A 23,736-nucleotide genomic window follows, 5' to 3' on the forward strand; every position below is an offset into this window, starting at 1 on the left:
ATCAGGAAGGCTGTATTCTTTCTGGAGGCTTTAAAGTATGCGTTTCCTTGCCTTCAATTTCCATGGGCTGCCTGAATTCCCTGGCTTGTGCTCCCTTTCTTCACCTTTATAACACTAACTTAACATCTCCAATACTCTCTTCTCTGATTCTGTTGTCATCTTCTCTGATTCTAACGTGTCTCCTATGTGGATAATTTAGGTTAGTTTCCCCCATTTTCAGATCCAGTCATAAAACTGATGAGCATCTTTACATCAACAAAGCCCTTTGCCATGTGTGGTCACATATTCACAAATTCTAGGGACTAAAACCTGGACATTTTTGGAGGGCCATTACTCAGCCTACCACAATGACATAATAGATAACTTTTACACTTTTGGTTAAATAGTTTCCACAGATAACTCCCATTTTTGTTATTATTTTGTAGTTCCCAAGTTGAAGGATAGATAAAGTACAACAAAAATTCCTTGGTCTTAGGAGCAAAGTTCATGATACATGTATTAGATGTTGTATTGTGTACAGAGCATGATATTTAATAGACTTAAATATGTTTATTTCCATTACCACAAACTTTCAGGCAAAGAAAGATAATACAAAGTTCTAGTACAATAAAAGCACAAATTCATGGAAAATTCTCGTGACTAGGAGGTTCAGCAGTCTAAATGTGAAGGAGTGCATTGTTATCTAAAATAATCAAAGGATTATGAGAATTGTCTAGATATAAAATAATAGTCAAGATGTCTTGACAATTGCAGCTTTCAGTAAGTTTTGAAATTGAGAAGTGTGAGTTTTCCAACTTTTCCTTCTTTTTCAAGATTGTTTTGGCTATACTACATTCCTTGTAATTTCATATGGCTTTAGGGTCAGTTTGTCAAGTTCTGCAAAGTACAAGCTAGGGTTATGACAGGGATTACATGTACCTATAAAACAAATTTGAGAGTATTAGTATCTCAATATTAAATCTTCAAATCCATTTACTTTAACTGCTCAATTCCTTCAGTAATGTTTTGTAATTTTCATTGCAGATTTAAGTCTGTATTTCAACTCTTTTGCTAAATATATTCCTAAGTATGCTATTCTTTTTCAATGCTCCTGTAAATATAATTATTTTCTTTTCATAGTGTTCATTGCTAGTGTATAGAAATACAGTTGATTTTTTTATGTTGGTCTTGTATTCTGCAACTTTGGCGAACTCATTTATTATTTTTAATAGGTTTTGGCAGATTCCTTAGGATAATAGCTCTATCTATCTATCCACCTACCTATCTATCTATGTCATCTACAAATAGAAACAGCTTTACTTTTCTTATCCCTGAGGGTCATGAAGTATAGTTACAATTAAATAGTTTTACACATTTGCAATACATGTTAAATATTGATGGGGGGCGGTTATCAGGTCAAAGTAGACAGCAGCACTTAGAAGAATTAATAATCTACGCCCTGGATGTTAGAATATTCAGTCTTATTTAATAAACTTATTCCCTCCATAGATCGAACGATGTTGGAAAATTATCTCTGGCCCCGACCTAAACATGCTTTTACAAAAATAGAGTAATTGTTAACCTCTACAAGGGTGATAAACCCATTCTCTTGTGGCTCTTATAAGGTTTACATGTATGCCAAGTATTTAATTCAATGTCTGGCACGTAAGATTTCAATGAATGTTAGCTAATAAGAATAATTGTACTAGTAATGCTTATAGTGAGTCCACAATTTGGAAAATGTCAAAAGACTCCTAAAATCCTTCAGTAATTCTTCAGGGAAAAAAATTCCAAGTTTTTTGCCATGAACCTTTTACCTAGCCCCCTAATAATCTCTTTTATTCTATTTCTTGGAACTTTTCCTCACATGCTGCAGATTCAAGACATACTGACCAGCTGGATGTCTCTTCATGTGAAATATTCTCTATCATCCAGCTTTTACAGTTACTGTTACCATCTTGTTAGAACATATTTCTTCCTACACAGTCCCTACCTTCTGTTACCCTTCTGAGACTACAACTCCAAAATAAATACAATGCCTCTCCCATGTGCTGTTCCTAGGTACCCTGATTGTACTACAATCATGCCAAAGTGTCCATGGGGATTGATTACAGACTTCCCACACATACCAAAATCTACAACAATTAAGTTCCTCATATAAAAAAAAACATAGTATTTTCATATACCCTATACACATCCTCCCACATACACATCATCTCTAGATGAATTCTAATACCTAATAAAACATAAATGCTGCACACACACACACACACTCACACACACACACACACACACATGTTATATTGTATTGCTTAGGGAATGATGACAAAGAAAATAATCTGCATGCATTCAGCATATCAGCACGGATGCAATCTTTGTTACCAAAAATGTTTGATCTGCACTTGGTTGAATCTACAAATGTGGAACCCACAGATACAGAAGGTTGACTATACTTTAATACACTGTGGACTAGTAGCTATTCGGGGTAGGGCTGTGATTTATCTGCCATGCCCTCAGTGCCAGGACAGATGCTGGCACAGTTGATGCTCAATTAAAACGTGTCCAATATAAATATCTGAATTTGAACTTTTCTAGATAATAATTCCAGGAAAAATAATATGATTAGTTTGGCAAGCCCCAGTTCACTAGATTTTATTAAATTCTTTCCTGAAGCAAGTTTCAGAGTGAAAGAGGGAGGCAAGGCTACTAGAGCCAGGGACAGAACACAAAAAAAGGCAATAGAGGCTCCAAAGGAAAGTTGAATTACATCTGCATCTCCTTGGAGCCAATTCAATCACTATGCAACTTTAAGTAGGATTTAGAAAAACCTAAATTCTGGGCAACTTGAGGAAAATTCTAGTAGAATCTTAGTAGTATTCTAACTAAAAGAGTATGCAGACCCCCATTGTAGAAAATGTGACATGTTGAGCCCATGAACAATTCCTTAATGAAGCAAAAGTACCTTCTGGGTTTTCTAGTCAATGGGATTATCCTAATGCTTGCAGCTCTGTTAAGTGTGCCAAGACTTACATTATGGAATGCTCATTTTACTGTCTAACCTTGTAATGATACCTGAAAACATGGATAGAGAGAGCTCACCTGGTGGCACTAAGGTTGGCTCTGTGGGAATCACAGGAATGCCTACAAAGAAACAAAAAAATGCTCTTCTTTAATTTATATTTGTGTACAGTAAGACCCACATAATTCACACAGGGCTCTTTCCTTCAAAGAAAATGTTTTGGAGGAAAAAAACAGGAGGGATGTGAGAGGTAAGAAGTACATGATTTAGAAAGCAATTAGGAATAACACCATCACAAAACCCATGGAAAGTATATTTAAAGGCTTATGAGAGTTTATTGTCTAAAACTTCTGATTTACAACCACCTGCTTCATAGAGGAAAAAAAATTCATGCTTTTCACTTGTCAGAGTAAATTAAGCAAGGTTCACACTTACAGTCTCCTGGATAAACACATTTGAGCGTGACCTCATCAAGGATCATATTTTTAGGGCAGTAAGGCAAGCATCCTTCAACCCTTTACATGGAAAAAAAAACCAAATGAGAAAAATGTAAAATGCACAAAACAAAAACTGCATTGAATATATGAAAATAAGATACATCCTTCCTAAAATTCTTCTGTCCCCCATTGTCAAGCTCTGAGGAGAACTCCATTTGCCCACCACTCCATCATACTTCAGTTTACAAAATCACAAGCAAGTAGATGATAAAGAATCATTATGATTAAGGCACAATTTGAATCCAAAACATTCAAAATATACACTTATATTTGAGGCACATTAAGGCCACATTCTATAAATCATTGGAAATACAGGAAAAAAATTATTGATATGCTAATCTATATTAGTTGTGTTATTTCTTTCTATTCCTAAATTCCCCTACATCTAAATGGACTGACATGATCTTAGACTATCCTTGCCTTCAAGATGCCTGTAGGTCAAAAATAGCATCTTCAGGGGTTTTCCCTGTCTATTATTAAACCTACATTCATTGAAAAGAGAATCCAGACCTCTGGTGAATTGCCTGTGAGAACAGGGCCGGGGAGGGTCATCGGCTGTATTCTCAAAAGCATTGGTGTCTGTACCCCACTGTGGCAATCCCACGGGAGGAAGTGGTTGCGTATGACCCACAGGAGCCCCAGTTTGAAGCCCCAGGACATTTTGCCATGGTAAATATCTCCAGTCCTTGTCTGTAACAAGAAGAGTCCTTGTCTGATGCCAAGTAAGAGTCTCAAATTTCAACAGTCCATGAACTCAGGAAACAACACCTAGAACAGTATTCTACTAAGGAAATAAAGCTAACATAAGGACTGAGGTTACATTTCTCTCTTCTCTAATTAAAGTTCAGAGTCCAATTTATTCTGATTCTAAGGAAATAAATGTGATCTTTCAATAATCAAATCTGATTCTTAGGTTCATACATTCTACAGAAAATTAATGCCAATATTATTATAAAAAGGCTTTTTACTATACATCTCAAACACACTATCAAGTTATAATAATAATTTTAGTATTTTATAAACATTTCCTTGGGTTGATCTATTAATAAAGAATTTGGACAAAAATGGTCAAGGCTGCTCCACTGCGGATCAATATGACCACTAGAGGGCACTGTTCGTGCAAGCAAATTCAGGCAACACTAAAATCCAAGGAAAACTCTTTTCTATCTTGTTATAGAATGAGCCTTTATGAGACAAAGTTAGCAATCTCTTGAATACCTCATTCCTATTAATTTTAGTGTGGGTGTGGTCCTTAGGATTAAACTCAGGGGTGCTTTACCACTGGGCTAAACCCTCAACCCTTTTAATTATTTTGAGACAAGGTTTTGCTGAATTGTAGAGGCTGGCCTGGAAATTGAGATCCTCCTGCCTCAACTTCCAGAGTTGACAGGATGACAGGAGCACCAACAGTCATGGATTATGACATTTTTTCTTTTGGTATCAAGGGTTGAACCCAGGGATGCTTAACAACTGAGCCACATACCTAGCTCTTTTTATATTTTACTTTTAAAACAGGGTCTCACTAAGTTGTTTAGCATCTTGCTAAATTGCTGAGGCTGGCTTTGAACTTGCAATCCTCCAACCTCAGCTTCCCAAGATAATGGGATTACGGGTGTGCACCACCATGCCCGTTATAATAATTTTTGAAATATAAATAGTTAGCTTATAGGTGACCAATTGTATATTCCATAAATAAATTTGAATAAGTTTTAACAGGCACAAAATCCTATTCTCTAAATTTTATCAAGCAGAAGGAAAAAAATTAACATTCTGATTTTTGGAAAGACTTCAGCCAGTAGGTTACCACTAAGTGAAGTCACCTTTAATTTTTTTATGCAGCTCAACTATTTTGCAATGATTTTGTACCCATAAAAACCACAGCATACTCTTAAAATATTTTCTAACAACTATTAATTTAACCCTTTTAAAATGTCTTTATAGTCACAATTCTAGCTTTCTCTTTATTTTGTCATACAGATGTTAATCTACTCCACTTCTCACTGATAAATATAATGCTTCAGATACAGAATCATTCTTAGAATAAATCTTACGTATGGGAGTAACAATTTGCATTTGCGCTCTAGGGTGTGCCATTTGACATATTTTCTTATGAAGAGTTCTCATTTTCACTAGATATTTTTATTTTTAACACTCGCTTTGTGCCAGAAACTGAAATCACCTAGAACAAGGCTGTTGGGGACACACGGAGGAGGGGTGCAGGAGCACAGAAGAGGCATGGCTCCACACTTGAATGTTCAAGGACAAGGGGCAGGGGGCAGTTGTTAGGTCCCATAACACAGGGCAAGGACACAGAGGCAGAGATGAAGGTGGAAAGGAGAAGCAGCCTGGCAGGGGTGAAGTTTCCTGAGTCTTCTAACTATACCCAAAGACAAATAGCTGCAGGCCAGTAAGCTGGGAGCATTACGGAACTGTGTTCCATCACCTTGGAGATCGATCATGTCACAAAAAGAAATAAACTAGCCAAATAACACTTCAAAATGTAGCTCAATTTCCATTAGAATGTCGGGCCAGGTGTGTCCTCTGCTGTCTTCCTCCCAGTGTGCCCTCCCAGTGATGAGCCTCACTGTGGGGCCACTATGGTATCCCTGCCTCCTGATACTTCCCAGAAGAAGCAGGAAAAAGACTTGTGAATGTGAGTGGTCCAAGCAAAGGATTAGATTTCTCATAGGAAAAAGGGGGGGGGGGAGGTTATTCTTATTTTAAAGGAAATATAATTTCCTTCCCTCTTCTATAGAACTTGACGCACAACAGGGCATAGTGGTTCAAAGCATGATTTCCCTGCTTACAAACTGTGTGACCTAGAGCAAATTGTGTAGCTTCTCTGTGCCTCAGTTTTCTCCTCTGCAAATGGAATGAGATTGTGCATTTTACAGGACAGTTTATATCCTGCTGAAGCACATAATATGCTATTTGTTACATTTACTTCTCTAGACCTCATCCCATTGTACTCTCATTATCTGCCTTTGTTTCTGAGTGCATTCCTCTCTCTAAGGATGTTCTGGAAGGCTGGTGTTCACCAAGAGTAAAAGTTCATAGATATTTCATGTAAAATGATGCTTTCAAAAATATTCCCTCCTCCTACTGATCCATTTCCCTGTTCCCCTTTACAGCAAACTCTTTGTTTAAAAAATGCTAGTTACATGCTCTGATTCTACTTTGCTTCTTCCTAGTATCCAGGTCACTAAATTCAATGAACAATTTTCAGTCTTACACAATATCCTCAAAAGAAGATTCTACAATTTTCCTCTAAGCTGTTCCTCCTGACATTGTTCTTATCTCAGCAACTGGCAACACAATGTTCTATGAAATCAAATTATATGAAATTACCAATAGTTGACCAGTTTTGACTACAAAAGTGGCAGCTACATATGGTTTTACCCAAAATGCTGAGGCCAAATTGGAGTCCTTAATTCTTCTTCCTCTCCTCACTCATATGAAACCCACCAGCACCCCCAGTGGTCCTAAATTTAAATTACATCCAGAATCTCATCACTTCTCTGATGCCCAAGGCTACCAACCTAGTCAAATGCCCATCTTCTGTTGTTTTTATAACTGACCAGTTCTTCCCTGTCCTGTCCTCCCGCCCCCATCAGCCCATTCACAATACAAGAGCCAAACTAATTTTAAAAAATATAAATAGATCTTGTGACTCCCCTTTCCAAAATATATCAAGCCTTCTTTCCAAAATATATCAAGCCTTCCTGTGTTACTCAAAGTCCTTACAACAGGCTGCAAGGCCTCTTCTGATTTGCCTACCACTATGGTCTCTTCTACAACTCAATTCTATCCACTTGGCTCCAACAATGTCCTCCTTGTTAATTCTCAAATACACCAGGCATGTTCCCATGCCAGGAACTGTTCTCAGATCAGATTCCTTGCTTCCTTCCCATCTCTGACCAGATGTCATTGTCAGTGTATTCTTCCCTGACCACCAAGTTAATCTAGCAAACACATGGACACACCTTATACTCTGTCTCCTTCACCTTCCTTTCTTTTACTCCATAACAACTTGTAATCTACCAGTATGTTTCATTATATACTTACACTTGTGTTTATTTTCTGCTTCAACCTATTAATGCACAGGCTTCATGAGGGCAGGCACTTTTATCTATTCTGTTATAATACTGTATCCCTGGCAGCAAGAATTCCTAACACAAAACAAACCCTCAACAATTCTCTTTCATCAAAATAAAATAAAGTCATGAATTAGTATATTTTGCATACATAAATTTTCATGAGAATGTTTTAAAATATAACACAGAATTTACTGAGACCAGAGGACTGTAAATATTGGAATTTGCTTATTTAGTGGTAAACATTACTTACGGTGGAAGAAATTTACATGCTAGTGCTTCAGGGTCACTGCATGTTTTAAAACAGGGAGAGGCACAAGGTTCGTATCTCCATTCACACATCCTCCTGTAAGGCACTGCTGCCTGGATTTCTGGGGGAAAAAAATGTTTAGACTGTATCCATTTTTAATGCACAGCTTAAAAACTAATAGTTTATGATATGAAAGCTATTGTATAAAAATATTTTGATGGCTTGATGACCAAAGCACTTCTTGCTCAGATAATGTATCTAAATATTAATCTATCTTCCAAAGAGTTTTAAAAAGAAGGGGTTGGAAGAAGGAAAGTTCTAAATCTTTCTTTCTCGAATGTTTAATGAGTTTTCACTGATTTTCATATCAGAATAAAGTGCCAACACCACTTGTTTGCAATTAAATTTTTGCAAAGTAATTTTTTTCCATTATTCTATTTTATCCTTGCTAGAACTCTTTTGGGTACATATTATTTCCAATCTCAAAATGAAGAAATCAAGGCTTCAAGCCACAAAGAGACTTGCCAACTTCAAACAATTAGGAAAATGGCAAGACCAAACTCATGGGTCAGAACCACAAATCTGGAGTAAGAATTTAGTACCTCGTCTCCTACATGATATTATTTGAATATGAAAGAATAAATGAATGGATTTGAATAATACATTTTTATAGTTATAACACCTGTCCTGATTGAAGATTTTTCTCCTATAAACTGCCAATATCTTCCTCTTTTTACATCCTAGAGAAGCACCTCAGTAGCAGTTCAAAATTTTCTCTGAACAAAAGAACATAGAGGGGAGAAAATTCAAGACACTGGTATGGTTCATGGACTTGGGATATAAAATTCAAGTACGGCAAAGAAAATAAGACTTCCTGAAGAGCGACTATTCATCTAAACTAATCTTGAGTTCCTGGGCTCATGGATCCTGAGAGAGGATTAGTGTTAAGACAAAAAATAGTGCATCCCACCAGAGTTTCCTAGGTTTAGGAAACCCACAAAGATCACTTTCTGAAATTCTAATGATGCCATTGGCTGCAGTTCTCTGAGTCATAAGCAGGCCTGCTGGGTCTGGTTCTCATAGAGTAAATTTCTAGAGTAAAGGGAAAACAAAGGCTGGTAAACTTCAACTTTTAATTTTAAGTAAATTCAAGTAAAATGATTATATGTGATCTATGCAATGAGGTGTAGGCATGTCGGTGACTTGTTCTCAAGAGCACATTGCAGAAGGACAGGTCCCCAGATGACCTTAGCTGGCTCCCACCTGCAGTTACTACAATAAGTGTACAATGCTCTGAGAATTTAGCATTCTGAGATAAAGAGGAACTATCTGGACAGCCCAGATTCTGCCTCCCTCCCACCTAAAAGAGGAAAATTTGTCTCAGCAATGCCAGTGGCCCTAGAGTACAGAATCCAGAGTGGACTGCATTTGGGGTCCCTCAGCTGAAGTGCAGCTTCATGAACAAATAAGACACCATCTGCCCTTGACAATTTTCCTAAGCCTTGGGGGGCACTGGTTCACTGAGGACCCTAGGCTTCTGTTAATTCTTGCTGCCTATACAAAAGTAATAAAGTTACCCTGTTGGACCTCTGTTTTATCAAACTAGAACTAAGAATCCCAGTAGTAGAAGTTTTGGAGTTCCTTTTGCCCGGCTTAGAGACCCTCACCAGGGTAGAACTCTGGCAGCTAGATTTGTGCAAAACTTCCCGCCAGACTTAGAACCTTTGATAGAATACAAGAACTCTATTCAATAGGCAAACTTTTGAAGCCAGTTTGAATTCTTTTTAATCCAAAGATTTGAGAGGTTTGCAAGAACTTATGCACAATACAAAGGAGTTCTCCCTCTGAGACTGCTTCTGGGGGTTGAGTTGGTTAAGATGAAATAATTTGCTTGGGAGACTTAAGGTGGAATCAATCTTTTGGATTTTGAAAACAGAACATGACTTTTAAATATTGTATAAGGAAGTGAGGCTATTTTCTGAAACTCTTTCAATTTTTATAGACCTCTAGCAATTTAATTGCTGTAAGGCTCTACAGAAACAAGATCCGGCTTTTGCTAAACTAGGGAAATTCTCTAGAGGTTCAATAAAACCAGACACCCTTGAAATCAAAAGACAGAGATAAACATCTTGTCCCTATCACTGACAATGAAACGAATCAGAAGTTGCCTTCTAGGAAAGAAAAAGTAACAAGTAGATACTAACACCAGGCATCAAGAAATGGTGAGTTCTAATCCCAAAGTCCAGAGAGTACTGGTAAAATACTTGGGGTAATAGCCATAAATCTTTCTTTAGGATTGTTCTTATTTCTCCAGTTCTACAGATGAATAAACTGATGGATAGCTATATTAAGAAACTTATTTAACAACATATAACTCTACTTATATACAGCAAAAAAGAGTCTACCATTAAAAACAATCAAGAAGGTAAACAGAGAGCCTACAGAATGGGAGAAAATCTTTACCACCTGCACCTCAGAGCATTAATCTCCAGGATATATAAAGAACTCAAAAAACTTAACACCAAAAAAAAATATCACAATCAATAAACAGGCTAAGGATTTGAACAGATGCTTAACAGAAGAAGAAATACAAATGTCAAAAAACATATGAAAAAATGTTCAACATCTCTAGCAATTAGAGAAATGCAAATCAAAACTATACTAAGATTTCATCTCATTCCAGTCAGAATGGCAATTATGAAGAATATAAGCAACAATAAATGTTAGTGATGATGTGGGGGAAAAGGTACACTCATACATGGGTCATGGAACTGCAAATTAGTGCAACCATTTTGGAAAGCAGTATGAAGATTTCTTAGAAAATTTGTAATGAAACCTCCATTTGACCCAGTTATCCCACTCCTCAGTATATACTCAAAGAACTTAAAATCATCATACTATAGTGACAAAGCCACATCAATGTTTATAGCAGCTTAATTCACAATATCCAAGCTATGGAACCAATCTAGATGCCCTTCAATAGATGAATGGATTTTTAAAAAGAGGAATAAATATCCTTTTTTGTTATGTGCTTTAAATTTTTTATATTTGTAAAATGTATCATATTAAAGTTTTTTATTGAGATATTTGACTAATTATACACACATACACACACAATGGAATATTACTCAGCTATAAAGAAGAATGAAATTATGGTATTTGCAGGTAAAAGGATGGAACTGGAGGGTATCTTGCTAAGTGAAATAAGCCAATCCCCAAAATACAAAAGGCCACATGTTCTTTCTGATATGTGAATGCTAACCCATAACAAGGGAGGATATGGAGGGGAAGTAGAGAAGTTCATTGATTAGACAAAGGGGAATGGAGGGAAGGGAGGAGGAATGAGAATAGGAAAGATAGTAGAATGAATCAGACATAACTTTTCTATGCTTACATATGAATACACAACCAGTGTAACTCCACATCATGTTCAACCACAAGAATGGGATCAAAATTGCAATGAGTTGCACCCCATGTATGTATAGTATGTCAAAATACACCCTACTGTCATGTATATCTAAAAACAACAAATAAAGAAATAATAAGTGTTCTGCATACTATAAATTCTCTATTCTATTTTCAGAGATCTTGGGAACATACCTTCTATGCTGAAGCTACTTGACTGTTTGAATTCTTCAGAATCATCATATTTTGATGCTTTGACACTGGAGTCTGTGAATGTGATGAAAAAGCCCTTCTTGCTGTATAATTCAAATGCACTGTAACCAGGAATCCAGAGGCTCTGATGGTGGAAAAATGTTGCTCTCCGATGAAAGGCTGAGTTCGCTTCCCACAGCTCCAACCTAAGAGTGTCATCATTGTGGACACACAGAAAATAGTTGGGTCTTTCAGCAGATTCCAAGGAGACAAGTGCCAATGCTGTAAAACACAGAGCAGTGTTTTGACAACTCCTTGGGGTCTCAGGAGGAGGCAGGTCACTAAAGCACATGATAAGTACATGATACAATGTACCTATAAACTTGAAAAAATACTACCATGCAACTGCCATACATGTTGTGAATTTCAAATATTTCAGAAATGAGCTCTTGAGATCTCTAAATGAAAACATAGTATTTTAAATGCAGTGAAGAACAATGATAGCTTTCTTCACCCCAAAATCAATCTTGAGTGACTTGTATTTTTCAAATAATTTATGAGGCCTTTTGGGAGGAAAACAGAGCTATCAATGAGGATTCCAGAATACACAGTAACATACAAGGAACTAAATGATTAAATGGAAGTATATTTGTATTTGCAAGTTTAACATTATGAAGTGCACTAAATCTACAAACAGGTAGATTGGATGATAGAAAACAGCGAGAAAACAAAGAAATAGATCAATTTAGAAACTTCAATAATTCTGCATTCTTAATGAGCGATGTTCTTGCAAGACATTTTTCTGCATCAAGTAAAGATTATTTACCCAATATTATTATTTATCTCCCAAAAGATGATTGAATGACTAATGAGCAATTAGGCTTTACAAAATATTGTGGAATGAACATCTTTTTTGTGCTTTAAAATTTTCTTTATACTTATAAAATCTATCATATTAAAGTTTTTTAATTAAGATATTTGACTAATTTTCTGAAATAAACATTATTTGGATTTTTCTCTCAAGAACATTAGTTATTGTAAATCATAAAATGAAGAACTCTATCATATTCAATTTTATTTCAAAGGCACTTATTGTGTGGTAAAAATCTACAAGTCCCTCTGGTGAGCACTGGAAGATTCGAAGAAAAGAGAAATTTTTGTATGAGAAAAAAAATGTGTCCAACATAAATTAAAACTTCAGAAAGTGACAGATGCTTCAAAAATTTTCTTTTTAAAAGAATTCATCCTAACTGGAGACAGGGAAGACTTCTTGGAATAAGTAAAATTAAGTTGGATTCATTGGACTCACCCATTGAAAAATTTATTCATGAACTTAAACAACATGCCATGTGTGGTTCTAAGTAAAGTACATAGTAATAACAACATACTCTAGCATCACTGGGCCAGAGGTAACCTACTGCCAGTCAACTAGACACTAAGCACAGACCTGCAAGTACAACCAGTAAATGTAGGACCAGGTTCTAATAACCCAGGACAGATGAGGCTCGCTAAGAATCATGTGCTGTTTCAGTGACTGTCTACATTCTGATATATACACTTGATATTTAACTTCTTTGATATCAAATACATTTTTTCTTTTACTTTGACCTGACATTAAAATCCTTGAAATGTCAGGAATTAGTGGATGGACTTTCAAAAATCTCAAATTAAGTTCGGTCATTAATACTGAAAAAAAATGTAAGCTGTGCTTTATTAGACACCAAAAACCCAAAACAAATTGCTGTTCTAAGAAAAATTTGCCACTAGATAAACAAATTATTTTACATGCAAAACAGATAGTGTTTCATGAGTTAATGTCATATTTGTACTCTTAAGAGAAGCTAGAAAAATATCCAAAACATAAAATTTTCAAGTATTTGCTTAATGAATAATGAAAACCTGTAAATAGAAAACTAAATTAATATTTTCAATTATACTTACATGATGCCTTCTCTTTAAAAAGGCCTGGAGTGATCATAAAATTAAAAAATAAGTTGCCATGCATACTACTTCTTGGCAAAGAGAAAATGCTCCTACTAGTCATATTGGCACCAAGAATAAGGCCACTCTGTCCATAACTTGCCAGCATATATGGTCCTTCTCCAAGCCCTACATAAGTACAAGTAGGAGAATTACAATTTAGCATAGGATTTTATAATTTCAATCTATTATTTCAATAAAATGTTTTAATAACAAAAAACTCCAAAAATGTTGAACAACTAAAAATTTATCCCTAATAAAATAATTGAACTCTTTTTTCAATAATATACTTTGGAATATATCATACATATTTACAAATATGTAATCTGTAATATATAGTAAATACACATGAATATGTATGCATATATGTGCAAATACATATATGCACATGTTTCTATCTCTGTATATGTCAAATAGAATTGGATAGACAATTGACTTATGCTTTCTGAGCCTCAGATTTTCTCCCCTATATGAAGAAATTTGTCTAGGTGACTTTCCATCTCTAACATTTCAAGATTCTAATCTATCCTCAATAAACAAAATAACAGCCACATATTATGACAGTCCTCCAAAAATCATCTCTCCTTAGTGCCAATGCATTAAAATAATGCATAGTCATAATAGACAACATTTTATTGCTCTGGGAATTACTAAATTTCGCCAGTGAGGTAAATCTATAAAAAAGAGAAAGTAAGACTCAGTTCAACCAAGAAATCAAAGGTCTTTACACTTAAACTACTATTTCCCATGCACTTAAATAGTTCCCAACTAAGGAAGAAAATATTCAATCCACTAAAAACTAGTTAATATAGAATCAAGCCTGAAACTCAAGAGTGATTTTTTTGCAAACTTCATCTTATAAAGGTGTTATAAATGACAAATAATTTCATTGCTATTCAAAAAATGTAATTATATTTTATGATGAAATCAGTTTGACTTCACCCCAATTTCTGTCATTTAGTGTTCTTAACATAACTGAGTATTATAAAACTTTGAAGCATCTTCTCAATCATCAAATATTAAATTATATAATTACTGTCTGTATACTTTTAACAGATATATGTGCATGAGTATATGCTTGTGTGTGCTATAGGTTATTTTAAATGTCAATATACCTGCACTAGATTATATCATAAAAGATTGTTATTATTCTTGATATATTTCACTTTCTACTTCTCTCATTTTTATCTCAAGCACAATTTTACCTTCCCAGCCCACCCTGAAGAAGAAGGAAAAAAATCAACAGATGTAAACAGGGTTTTTCTAATTAAGGGGTGAAAACCAGGCCTGAGGAAAGGCAAGAGGAAATTAGATTGGAGGGATAAGTAGTCATCCAAGTAGGAAGAGGAATGAGGATCAAAATTTCCATCATGCAGACCAAGAGGAGGAGAAACTCTGAGGACGACTTTTGTTCAAGGGCTATTCCCTTCACTAACTTCATCTGGTACATGTCACCATGGAACAGCTGGGAAGCACACACCACAAGAACAAGAGTCTTGTTGAGGACTCAGATAATTTGAGTAGAGAAGGGGACTTGAAAACCTATTCCCACACCAGGGCGTGGCTGAACAGTATCGCTGAAGAGTGTGCCTAGAGCCTGCAGCAATGCAATCACTTCCCTATTGCAAATATACATTACACACAGTGTCACATTGTGAGTCAAAACATAAAAGAGCCAAAGAAATTTAGACCAAATGTTTTCACTACCTAATGACTAATTTTCTAGGAAGAACAAGAGCAAAATAACATTAAACTCCCAAGATGCAAATGTACTTCAATTTATAAATATGCAGATTGTGTAAATATGTAAGTAATGTATCAATAAGTAAATAAATATGTAAGTTATAATGAGATACAAGTCAAAATGAAGAAATCATGAATATAACAGTCACTTGAGGGCTTGAAGCACCCTCAAGGACACTCAATTGAAGAATGAGAAAGGAGATGGACTGCTGAACAAAACCCCCTTTCACCCTGTTGCAGATGCCTCTACTACATCAGCCCCAAGGGACAACTGTCATGGATAAAGTCCATTTGTATAAAAACTTAATGCTTTAAAATTGACTCCTCATTCACTGGTACCTTGCTTCTGGAATATTTTCAGGCATTTTCACCACCAATTCAGAAAGTAACTAACTAAAGTAACTAACCTTATCATTATTTTTTTTTTTTGCAGGGAGAATATAATTTAACTATCTACTAAAAGCAATAATTTCCTACAGTGGTTCTTTAAACACAGCAATAAGCAATTCTATCTAATAAAATCATTCTAAACTTTAAAAAGTTGCAAAACAATTTTACCAGAATATTAAAGTCCTTCCTCACCTACAACAATAACAATAATAAAATCTTCACATTCTAAGTAAATCCCATAATAATGAACATGAATGTATTATGTAGAATCTTTGTGCTTAGGCTTATTGAAGTAATCTCTTCTGTAACCTCTGAATTCTCCTACTATTTTAAATTTTTTCTTCCACAGAATATTGTTTTTATATATTTCCCTTAAATACATAACTATCTTAATAATAGTAGCTGCTATATGGTAAATAAAGATCAGTAATAAATTTCCTAAGTAGATAAGTTTACAAAATAGCTGTGACATTGTTTAGAATAAAACAAATCAAGAATAGTCATTTAAAACCACTTTCTTTTTATGATTATTATCAAGAGCCTCCACAATTCTATAATCTCCTTTAATCATCTATCTCTACTGCAATGCTTTTACAAACTCTTACTCCACATGACACATGGATTACATTTTATTACTTTGATCACAGTGCCCCTGGCACTGCGCTGAGCCTACCAGTGTTATCATGAAGGCCAAATGCCTAGTGTTCACCTTCTGATATGATCAATATGGTGTTTAAAATGGAACCAGAAGAACTGGTTTAAAGAATTCTCTAGAATATTAGAAAACAGAACCATCACTAGAAGTGCAGCTGCCTTGACAGAAGGCAAAATGTACCGAGTAGTAAGCAATAGTGATTCAGTATGCAAAGAGAATTCTGACTCTTTGTGTCCAATGGTCTGCAAAAGAAATGCCAGAAAGTACAGAGGCACAGATGGAGACCTTCACAGCAGAGTTGTATGAGATAAGAATGTTTCAGTGAGGAAGTTACTGGAGCATTTTCTCAAGTCAGTGTGTGCGCACATTATGTAGAACATGAGATTAAAGTGGATGGTGTTCATCCCTACAACACTACACAAGGTACACAGAGGTCAGGCCCATTGGCTCTGAAGTGAGATTGTTTACAAGTTCCAGCTAATCATATTTTTAGCTATTTAATCTCTTCTGCCTCAATTCCCTCTTCTGTAAAGTGCTAATAATAAAATAATAACATATTTGGAAGTTTATATGATATACGAAAAGTAGTTATGACAGCAAAATCTATTGCTATTTTTACTGTTGCTGTCATTAACAGGCAGTCAATTCCATTTTATTTTTATTTTTTTTATTCATTGTACACAATTGCAGCACAACTTTTTTATTTCTCTGGTTGTACACAATGTAGCGTCACACCACATGTGCAGTCATACATGTACCTAGGGTAATGATGTCCATCTCTTTCCACCATCTTTCCTATCCCCATGCACCCTCCCCACTCTTCCTCCTCTTTGCCCAACAAAATTTCTCCCATTTCTCCTCCCCGATTTCATTTTAATCATGGAATCCACAAGGACTAATATAGAGTGTTTGTGTGCATTTGTGTGTCTGCTTCTGTTTAAAATCTTGAACAAGAAATATTTTTGGTTAGAATTTCTTTAATTACTACAGATTTTTTTTTAATATTGGATTCACCTCAACTTTCAAACTTCCATAGATGTAATAAAACAACCAAATGCTAAAATTCCCTTTTTATTTTTAACTCATGATCTCTATTTCTGCAAATGTATCTAACCTTCATTAGACACTTACAGATGACAGATCCCTCCCTGGCTCAAAAGTCATACAAAGTGCCATAGTTGCTTGATTCAACTTCTCTATAACTATCATGTTAACTTACCATCCATTCATTGTGAGTTCAGAGTTTGTCCAGTTGACAAAATGTACTTTCCCTAGACCATCTCACTTGTCTGTATTAGGTTTTGGTGGCTATTTAATTAAATAGGTTTGACAAGAAGCAGACTTCTACTCTGCTATCTTCTGGCATTTTCACTGAGGATATAATTCTGTCTCTTCTTACTTCTATGTCTTAGCTTTAGGCAGCACACCCTCTCAGATTCTCATCATTAATCAGGATGCTTGGTAAGGCTAGATTTTCATTATCGTTCTATCAATAAGTTTCCATTCTGGGGTAAGTAAATTATTATGTTTTCTTATAGTGGTGGCAAAATAAATTCTTTATGTTATCATTACATTAATATTGTGTTTGATTTCTGCAACAAAATAAAAAAATGGATTACAGTCCTAGTCTTTTTGTTTGTTTGGTTGGTTGGTTGGTTTTTTGTTTTTTTATTGGTTGTTCAAAACATTACAAAGCTCTTGAGATATCATATTTCATACATTAGATTCAAGTGGGTTATGAACTCCCATTTTTACCCCAAATACAGATTGCAGAATCACATCGGTTACACATCCACATTTTTACATAATGCCATATTAGTGACTGTTGTATTCTGCTACCTTTCCAAGGAGACCCTCATTGTTATACAAAATTACATATAAGAGGTTGTGAGGGGAATGGGAAAATAAACAAGGAGATAAATAAATTACAGTAGATGGGGTAGAGAGAGAAGATGGGAGGGGAGGGGAGGGGCGATAGTTGAGTACAGTCCTAGTCTTATGCTGTGCATTTGATCACCAGAATTTATCCTTCCTATCTAACTGAAACTTTGTAGTCTGGACCAATATATATCTCCTGCCTTCCTCATTCACCCCCTACCGCACAACTCTGATAACCACCATTTTGCTTTCTAGTTCTGAGTTTGACTATTTTAGATTTCACATATGAATGAGATCATATGGTATTTCTCTCTCTGGCTTATTTTACTTAGCATAATATCCTCTAGATTCACCCATGTTGTTACGAATGACAGGATTTGCTGCAATTTTTTAAGGCTGCATAGATTAAAGAAAGGATTTAAAATGTTCTCACCACAAAGAAATGATAAATATTGAAGTGATGAATATGCCAATTGGACTGATTTTATCTTTCCACAATGTAGACATGTATCAAAGCACCACACTGTATACTGTAAATATGTATGCACACACATAATTATTGTCAATTAAAAATGAAATTTGAAGATTTTTAAATAATGTCCATATTTATACATAGTGGTTAAAGATATGTATTTAGTGTATGCCTTTTTATTATTTTTATTTAAGAAAAGAATCAGCTCTACTTATTTATTTATATATAAATCCAAAAACTATTTGTTGAAAATGTCTTAGTCCTGAGAACTTAAGCTATGTACTGTTTCATTATTTTTCAGGGATAAATTTTAACATGAATACTCAGAAATTTAGATAAATTATGAAATTTAAAGTCTTTTATAAGGTTCTATACCAAATTATTAACTATTTATACTGAGTTCACTGTACAAATTGTTTAAAAAGTTTTAATCTAAAAATATATCTAATAGAAAAATATAGTGATATTCTTTATTAAAATGTCACATACCTTCATTGTAGTATTCACAATCAAGTGCTAAAAGGGAAAGAAGAATAAGTGTTACACTATAAGAAACTGATCACTTAACCTATATGGCCATTTGTTTATAAATAGCCACAAGAAAGATCATAGAATGACGTAATTATTTAGGAATTTCCTCTGAGTGAAGAGTGTTCCTTAAGGTGATATGTTGTAATTAACTAAAGTTCATAAGATTATTTTAAAGGTAGGCAAATGCACCTAACAATATAGAAACTTCAGCTACAGCTGTTCAAATGATAATCTATTCAGATAGCTAATAGCCTATACGAGTAAATAAAGTAGTCAAATTGGAAAGCAAATTAAAATTTCACAAAACATATTCTATACTTATATAATTATGTCCAAATAAACCCCAATATTACATATAACTCTAAAGCATTAATACAAAAATCAAAGATTAAAAACCAAATTTGGTAAAAAACATGTTTCTTATGATCAGAATAGTGACATTTCACAGGTGTAAGGGAACTAAAATCATAGATCATAAACAATTTCTCTGAGAATGGGATCTAATTCATACTTCAAATGTTGCAGAGATATCAGTCAAACACAACAGAAACATTATCTCAAATTTCTGCTGTGGTAATTTGTGATTGTCAAACGAATATAAAAGTTGGGTCATCTAAAATTAATTCCATTTCCATGAATTCCATGGAATTAGTTCTATGATAAAACAACTAAGATAGAACTTACTAAACTTTTCTACCTGACCAAGTTCCAAGTAGGGTACTCACAGCACACCGTGGAGGATCTCCAGGAGACAGACACCCCTTCCTGACAGCACTTGTAAGCATAGGCTGCTACATTAGTGCATAAACATTCACAGTCCCCACCAAGATTACAGTTGCACGTGTCCTCATGGCAATTTTTGGCAAAAGAAGTAACATCAATCTGAAGATGAAGTGGAACATGACATAATTTCAATAAGTGCTCTGATTAAAACTCAAACTTAACTGGTACATTTTTAAGATTGGCATTATAAGCTTAACACTGCCACCTAGAGTTCTAATTATCTCAAATTTCCATGCTGCCAAAAGGAGAAAAGAATTATTAGGCAAATGTCATATCAAAGAACTAGAAGACAAGTAATAAGAATAACAAGTATAATTACACTATCTACAATATAACTATTAAGATCTTACATTATTATTTTTTAAAGTTTATTGCTTCATTATTGGCATATTTGCCTGGTTTTTAAAAAAGTGCATGTTCAACAACTTACATTTGTATTTTTACGTGATTTTTTTTCTTTTTATCTTCCTTTTAGGCAACATCCTAGTGACCACAAAAGGCAAAAACAATTTCTTTAAAATTTTTCCTATTTACTTAATTTTTTTTATTGTAATTGTTAAGTAGCTAATAAAAATATAATAAATCCACAGCAGTGGATTCAAGCTTTACAAAATTCTATTTTCCACCTCAAATATTATTAAGGACAACAAATACCATCAGGTATTTTCCTTGAAGCCACAGACTTGTTTCACTTATTTTCAAGAAAATATCTGCCAAATACCCTTGTCTGATTAACCAAATTTGTCTATCATTTTTTCTTTCAAGTAAAAATGATGTTCTGAAAGAAAAACAGCTAACTCAGCTCACAACTCAAAAATCACACAAGTGCCTTCCTTGAGACAGCTAGAATGTGGGTTTTGCAGCAGAAATGTTGCTTGATTTTTACAAATGTATGAAACTTCTTTTTAAACTTCTAATGGGACCTAAAATTATTATGCAGGAAAGAAGTTCAGAAATTTAAATTTCTGAAGAAATTATACTCCATCTTAAAAGGTGCTTCTAAAACCATTTGATGTTATTTTCCATAGACAGATATAAGATTGATACTCCTGCTCAGAAAATGCTGTATAAAAATAATATTTAATGAACTAGAACAGATTATAACAAATATTATGCATAAATGCATGCTGTTAAATGAGCTGTAGTGCAAGAAAAGGCAAATCAACATTTAGCATCACTTCTGCAGAAAAACACACTAAGAGATAGGTTAGGAAGTACATCTGAAAAGCTAACTTATCTGCCCCATTCATCTCTATATTGGAGATATCATGGTACCTTTTTAAATTTGAGATTTTAGTTAAGTATTCACTTACCACATTGCGACAGGGAGCAAAAACATCACTGTACAAAATGGAGCACTCTTTCTTGGCATAAGGAAATTTGTTTTGATGTGCCTCACAGGGTTTTATGGTTTCACTTGGATCCTCGCACTGTTGAAACATTTTAAGGGAGAAAGAGAAGTTTTTCAAGAAGTGATTCTCAAGCTGAAACCAAAGTAACTTGGCTCCATTCATGACATGGGCAGCTAATGTACACCATTCTTTTAGACAGGCTCTACCTACAGCACCTGCCCTTATCCACATATACTATTGGTAATTAGAATGTTTTATTTTTAAAATAATTGAACAAGAATATTAAAATAATAGCGTTATTAGAACGAGTAGGATCACTTTAATCTTTAATTTTTCTTAAATGCAACATTTACAAGACAAATTCTACAAGCATGGACCTCTTTCACTTTTACCTCTCTCTCTCTCTCTTTTTTTTTTTTTTTTGTCATTGACCATGTTCTGAGGAATTTTATGTACTCAGGTGTGTAAGCTCATCTCCCATACACTGGGCAATTTAGCCTCTGTCTAATCTAACTGCCTGAAATTGCCCTGAGACAGTTTCCTTTCCCTCTTAACAAAGTTTAATCCTCAAACCTCTATTTTGCTCATTCTATACACATCCTGACTTCAACAATATGAATATACTAGCAACTACCAAATCCCTGTTTCCATCCCAGATCTCATTCCTGAATTTTGAAATTCTGACATTTCTACTTAAGTACCTCCTGATCTTCTTCTCTCTAGACACAAATTAAACTGCACTGATCTCCACACCAGCCCCCACTTCCTCTATGCCCTGCTTCAGGGAAGAACAACAGCTTTTGTTATTTCAAAGCCACAAGGTAGGAATGTTTCTTGAGCCCCTCAAATCCATCCTTCCTAATGCAGTCTTTCATCAGAGGCTGCTGGTTCTCATCTTCAGTGTTCTTGAACATGTAGTTTCTCAATATTGACTGACAATGTTTCTAGCTGGAATACAGAGTCCCCTGCTCCTCTTATCTTGCAGATCTGTACTTGCAATCTAGTCATTCTCTATTTCAACTACAACCACCTTAAAATTTTGAAATTAATTTTATGTATCATACTCTCCAGCCTTGAAAGCATCTGCTCCTTCCTTTTCCTTTTATGTTCTTTCTCATAAATTTCACATCTTCAGCTTCCATAAATTTAAAGAATTCATCTTCGGGGCATCTTCTGTAGGACTCTGCCTTGGACCATCTGACCTCCATGTTGTATGCACTTCTATCAAAGCATCTATCTCAGTATATTTTTATTCTTAATTTTTCTACTTGACCTACTAACTAGACTCTAAATTCCTTAAGGGGAGCTGAGTTTTATTCATACTCTGTGTCTGTATATAATAGAAAACACTATGCTAAATAAAACTTAGTGAATGAACTTAGGGTGGAGAGAGAGATGGGAAAAAGCTGATCCATGAGCACTAAGCTGCAGTTAAATGAGCAAGATGCTCAGGCCACACTGTTACACTGATGTCCTCATCTATGGAGAAAATAGCTTTTGCATTATAAGTTCATCATAAGAATTATATTAGAAGATAAATATGAAAGTTCATTAACCACAAATTACTTAAAAATATGTAAAAAATCTAAATAAATTTTCTTTTGAGAAGAAAATGTCCTCCTAAAAATTTCTAAAAATTTTTATTTTATTCTAAAATAAATATACATTCAACTCACCTGTCCTAATGCCCAACTATCTCCAAACACCTGAGCATTTCGCACTTCCAAGTTATTAGATGTGGTCATATCATTTGAAGTACATTTGTCAAAGTTTCCACACAACCCTGATAGTTTGTTCTAAAGTAAAAGAAAATTATCATGAAATATTTTATATTCATTTTAACATTTGAGGATTCATAGTCACTAAAAGATGAAACATTTAAAATATACGTATAAGACTTCCATAAAAATAATTTAAAAATAAATGTTTTTGAAGAAAGTGAATTTTCATACCTAGTTATATTTGAAATCAATTTAAATTCTCAAAAATATTTATCAGCCTCCCAATCTCATCTATCTATACTTGCCAGCATCTTAGCATTGATACTACTAATAACAAATTTTTAAAATATAATCATACATTACATTAAATATACACATTTATACATACACATCCAAGATGTGTGTATACATATATAATTTATATACAAATATAAATCTTTTAATGATGAAGTGCCCACTGACTGATATGTTTAAAATTTGATAACAGTATAAATGTTAAAACATTGAAGATAACTTAGGTTGTTATGAGTCATAAAGTGGTATTTTAATACCCATGTGGGCTGTTCATACCAACAATATCCACTGGATTTTCTTAAAAGACTATAAAGGAGAAGGACGTGGATGATGGTCCAAAAACAATGAAACTCTTCCTTAAAACCTTGAATTTAAACTTGTTGAACTCTTTGTTCAGCCCTTTGTTAATGGTGCAGTCGACTGCCCTTATCTCCAGCAAAGCTGATAACTCTAGTGTCACCATCAAGGGCCACTTACTACCCTGGAGCCTCTATTCTCAGA

The 23,736-nt window shown here is 34.5% G+C and overlaps 1 protein-coding gene across 2 annotated transcripts in view; it reads right to left on the reverse strand.

Moving 5' to 3' along the window:
• The window catches only part of Otogl (otogelin like), a 124,283-nt gene that overhangs the window by 32,036 nt on the left and 68,511 nt on the right, over positions 1 to 23,736 (reverse strand). For both annotated transcript variants that reach the window (XM_078053101.1, XM_078053100.1), the window contains 9 exons: positions 22,897 to 23,016; positions 21,182 to 21,298; positions 19,811 to 19,967; positions 19,044 to 19,070; positions 13,378 to 13,545; positions 11,440 to 11,718; positions 7,843 to 7,960; positions 3,434 to 3,513; positions 3,052 to 3,120 (listed from right to left, as the gene is read on the reverse strand). In XM_078053101.1, coding sequence (XP_077909227.1) covers positions 3,052 to 3,120; positions 3,434 to 3,513; positions 7,843 to 7,960; positions 11,440 to 11,718; positions 13,378 to 13,545; positions 19,044 to 19,070; positions 19,811 to 19,967; positions 21,182 to 21,298; positions 22,897 to 23,016 — 1,135 coding nt within the window. The remainder of the gene's footprint in view (positions 1 to 3,051; positions 3,121 to 3,433; positions 3,514 to 7,842; positions 7,961 to 11,439; positions 11,719 to 13,377; positions 13,546 to 19,043; positions 19,071 to 19,810; positions 19,968 to 21,181; positions 21,299 to 22,896; positions 23,017 to 23,736) is intronic.

This window comes from Ictidomys tridecemlineatus, chromosome 6 (genome assembly GCF_052094955.1).
Source record: "Ictidomys tridecemlineatus isolate mIctTri1 chromosome 6, mIctTri1.hap1, whole genome shotgun sequence".
NCBI classification, from domain to species: domain Eukaryota; kingdom Metazoa; phylum Chordata; class Mammalia; order Rodentia; family Sciuridae; genus Ictidomys; species Ictidomys tridecemlineatus.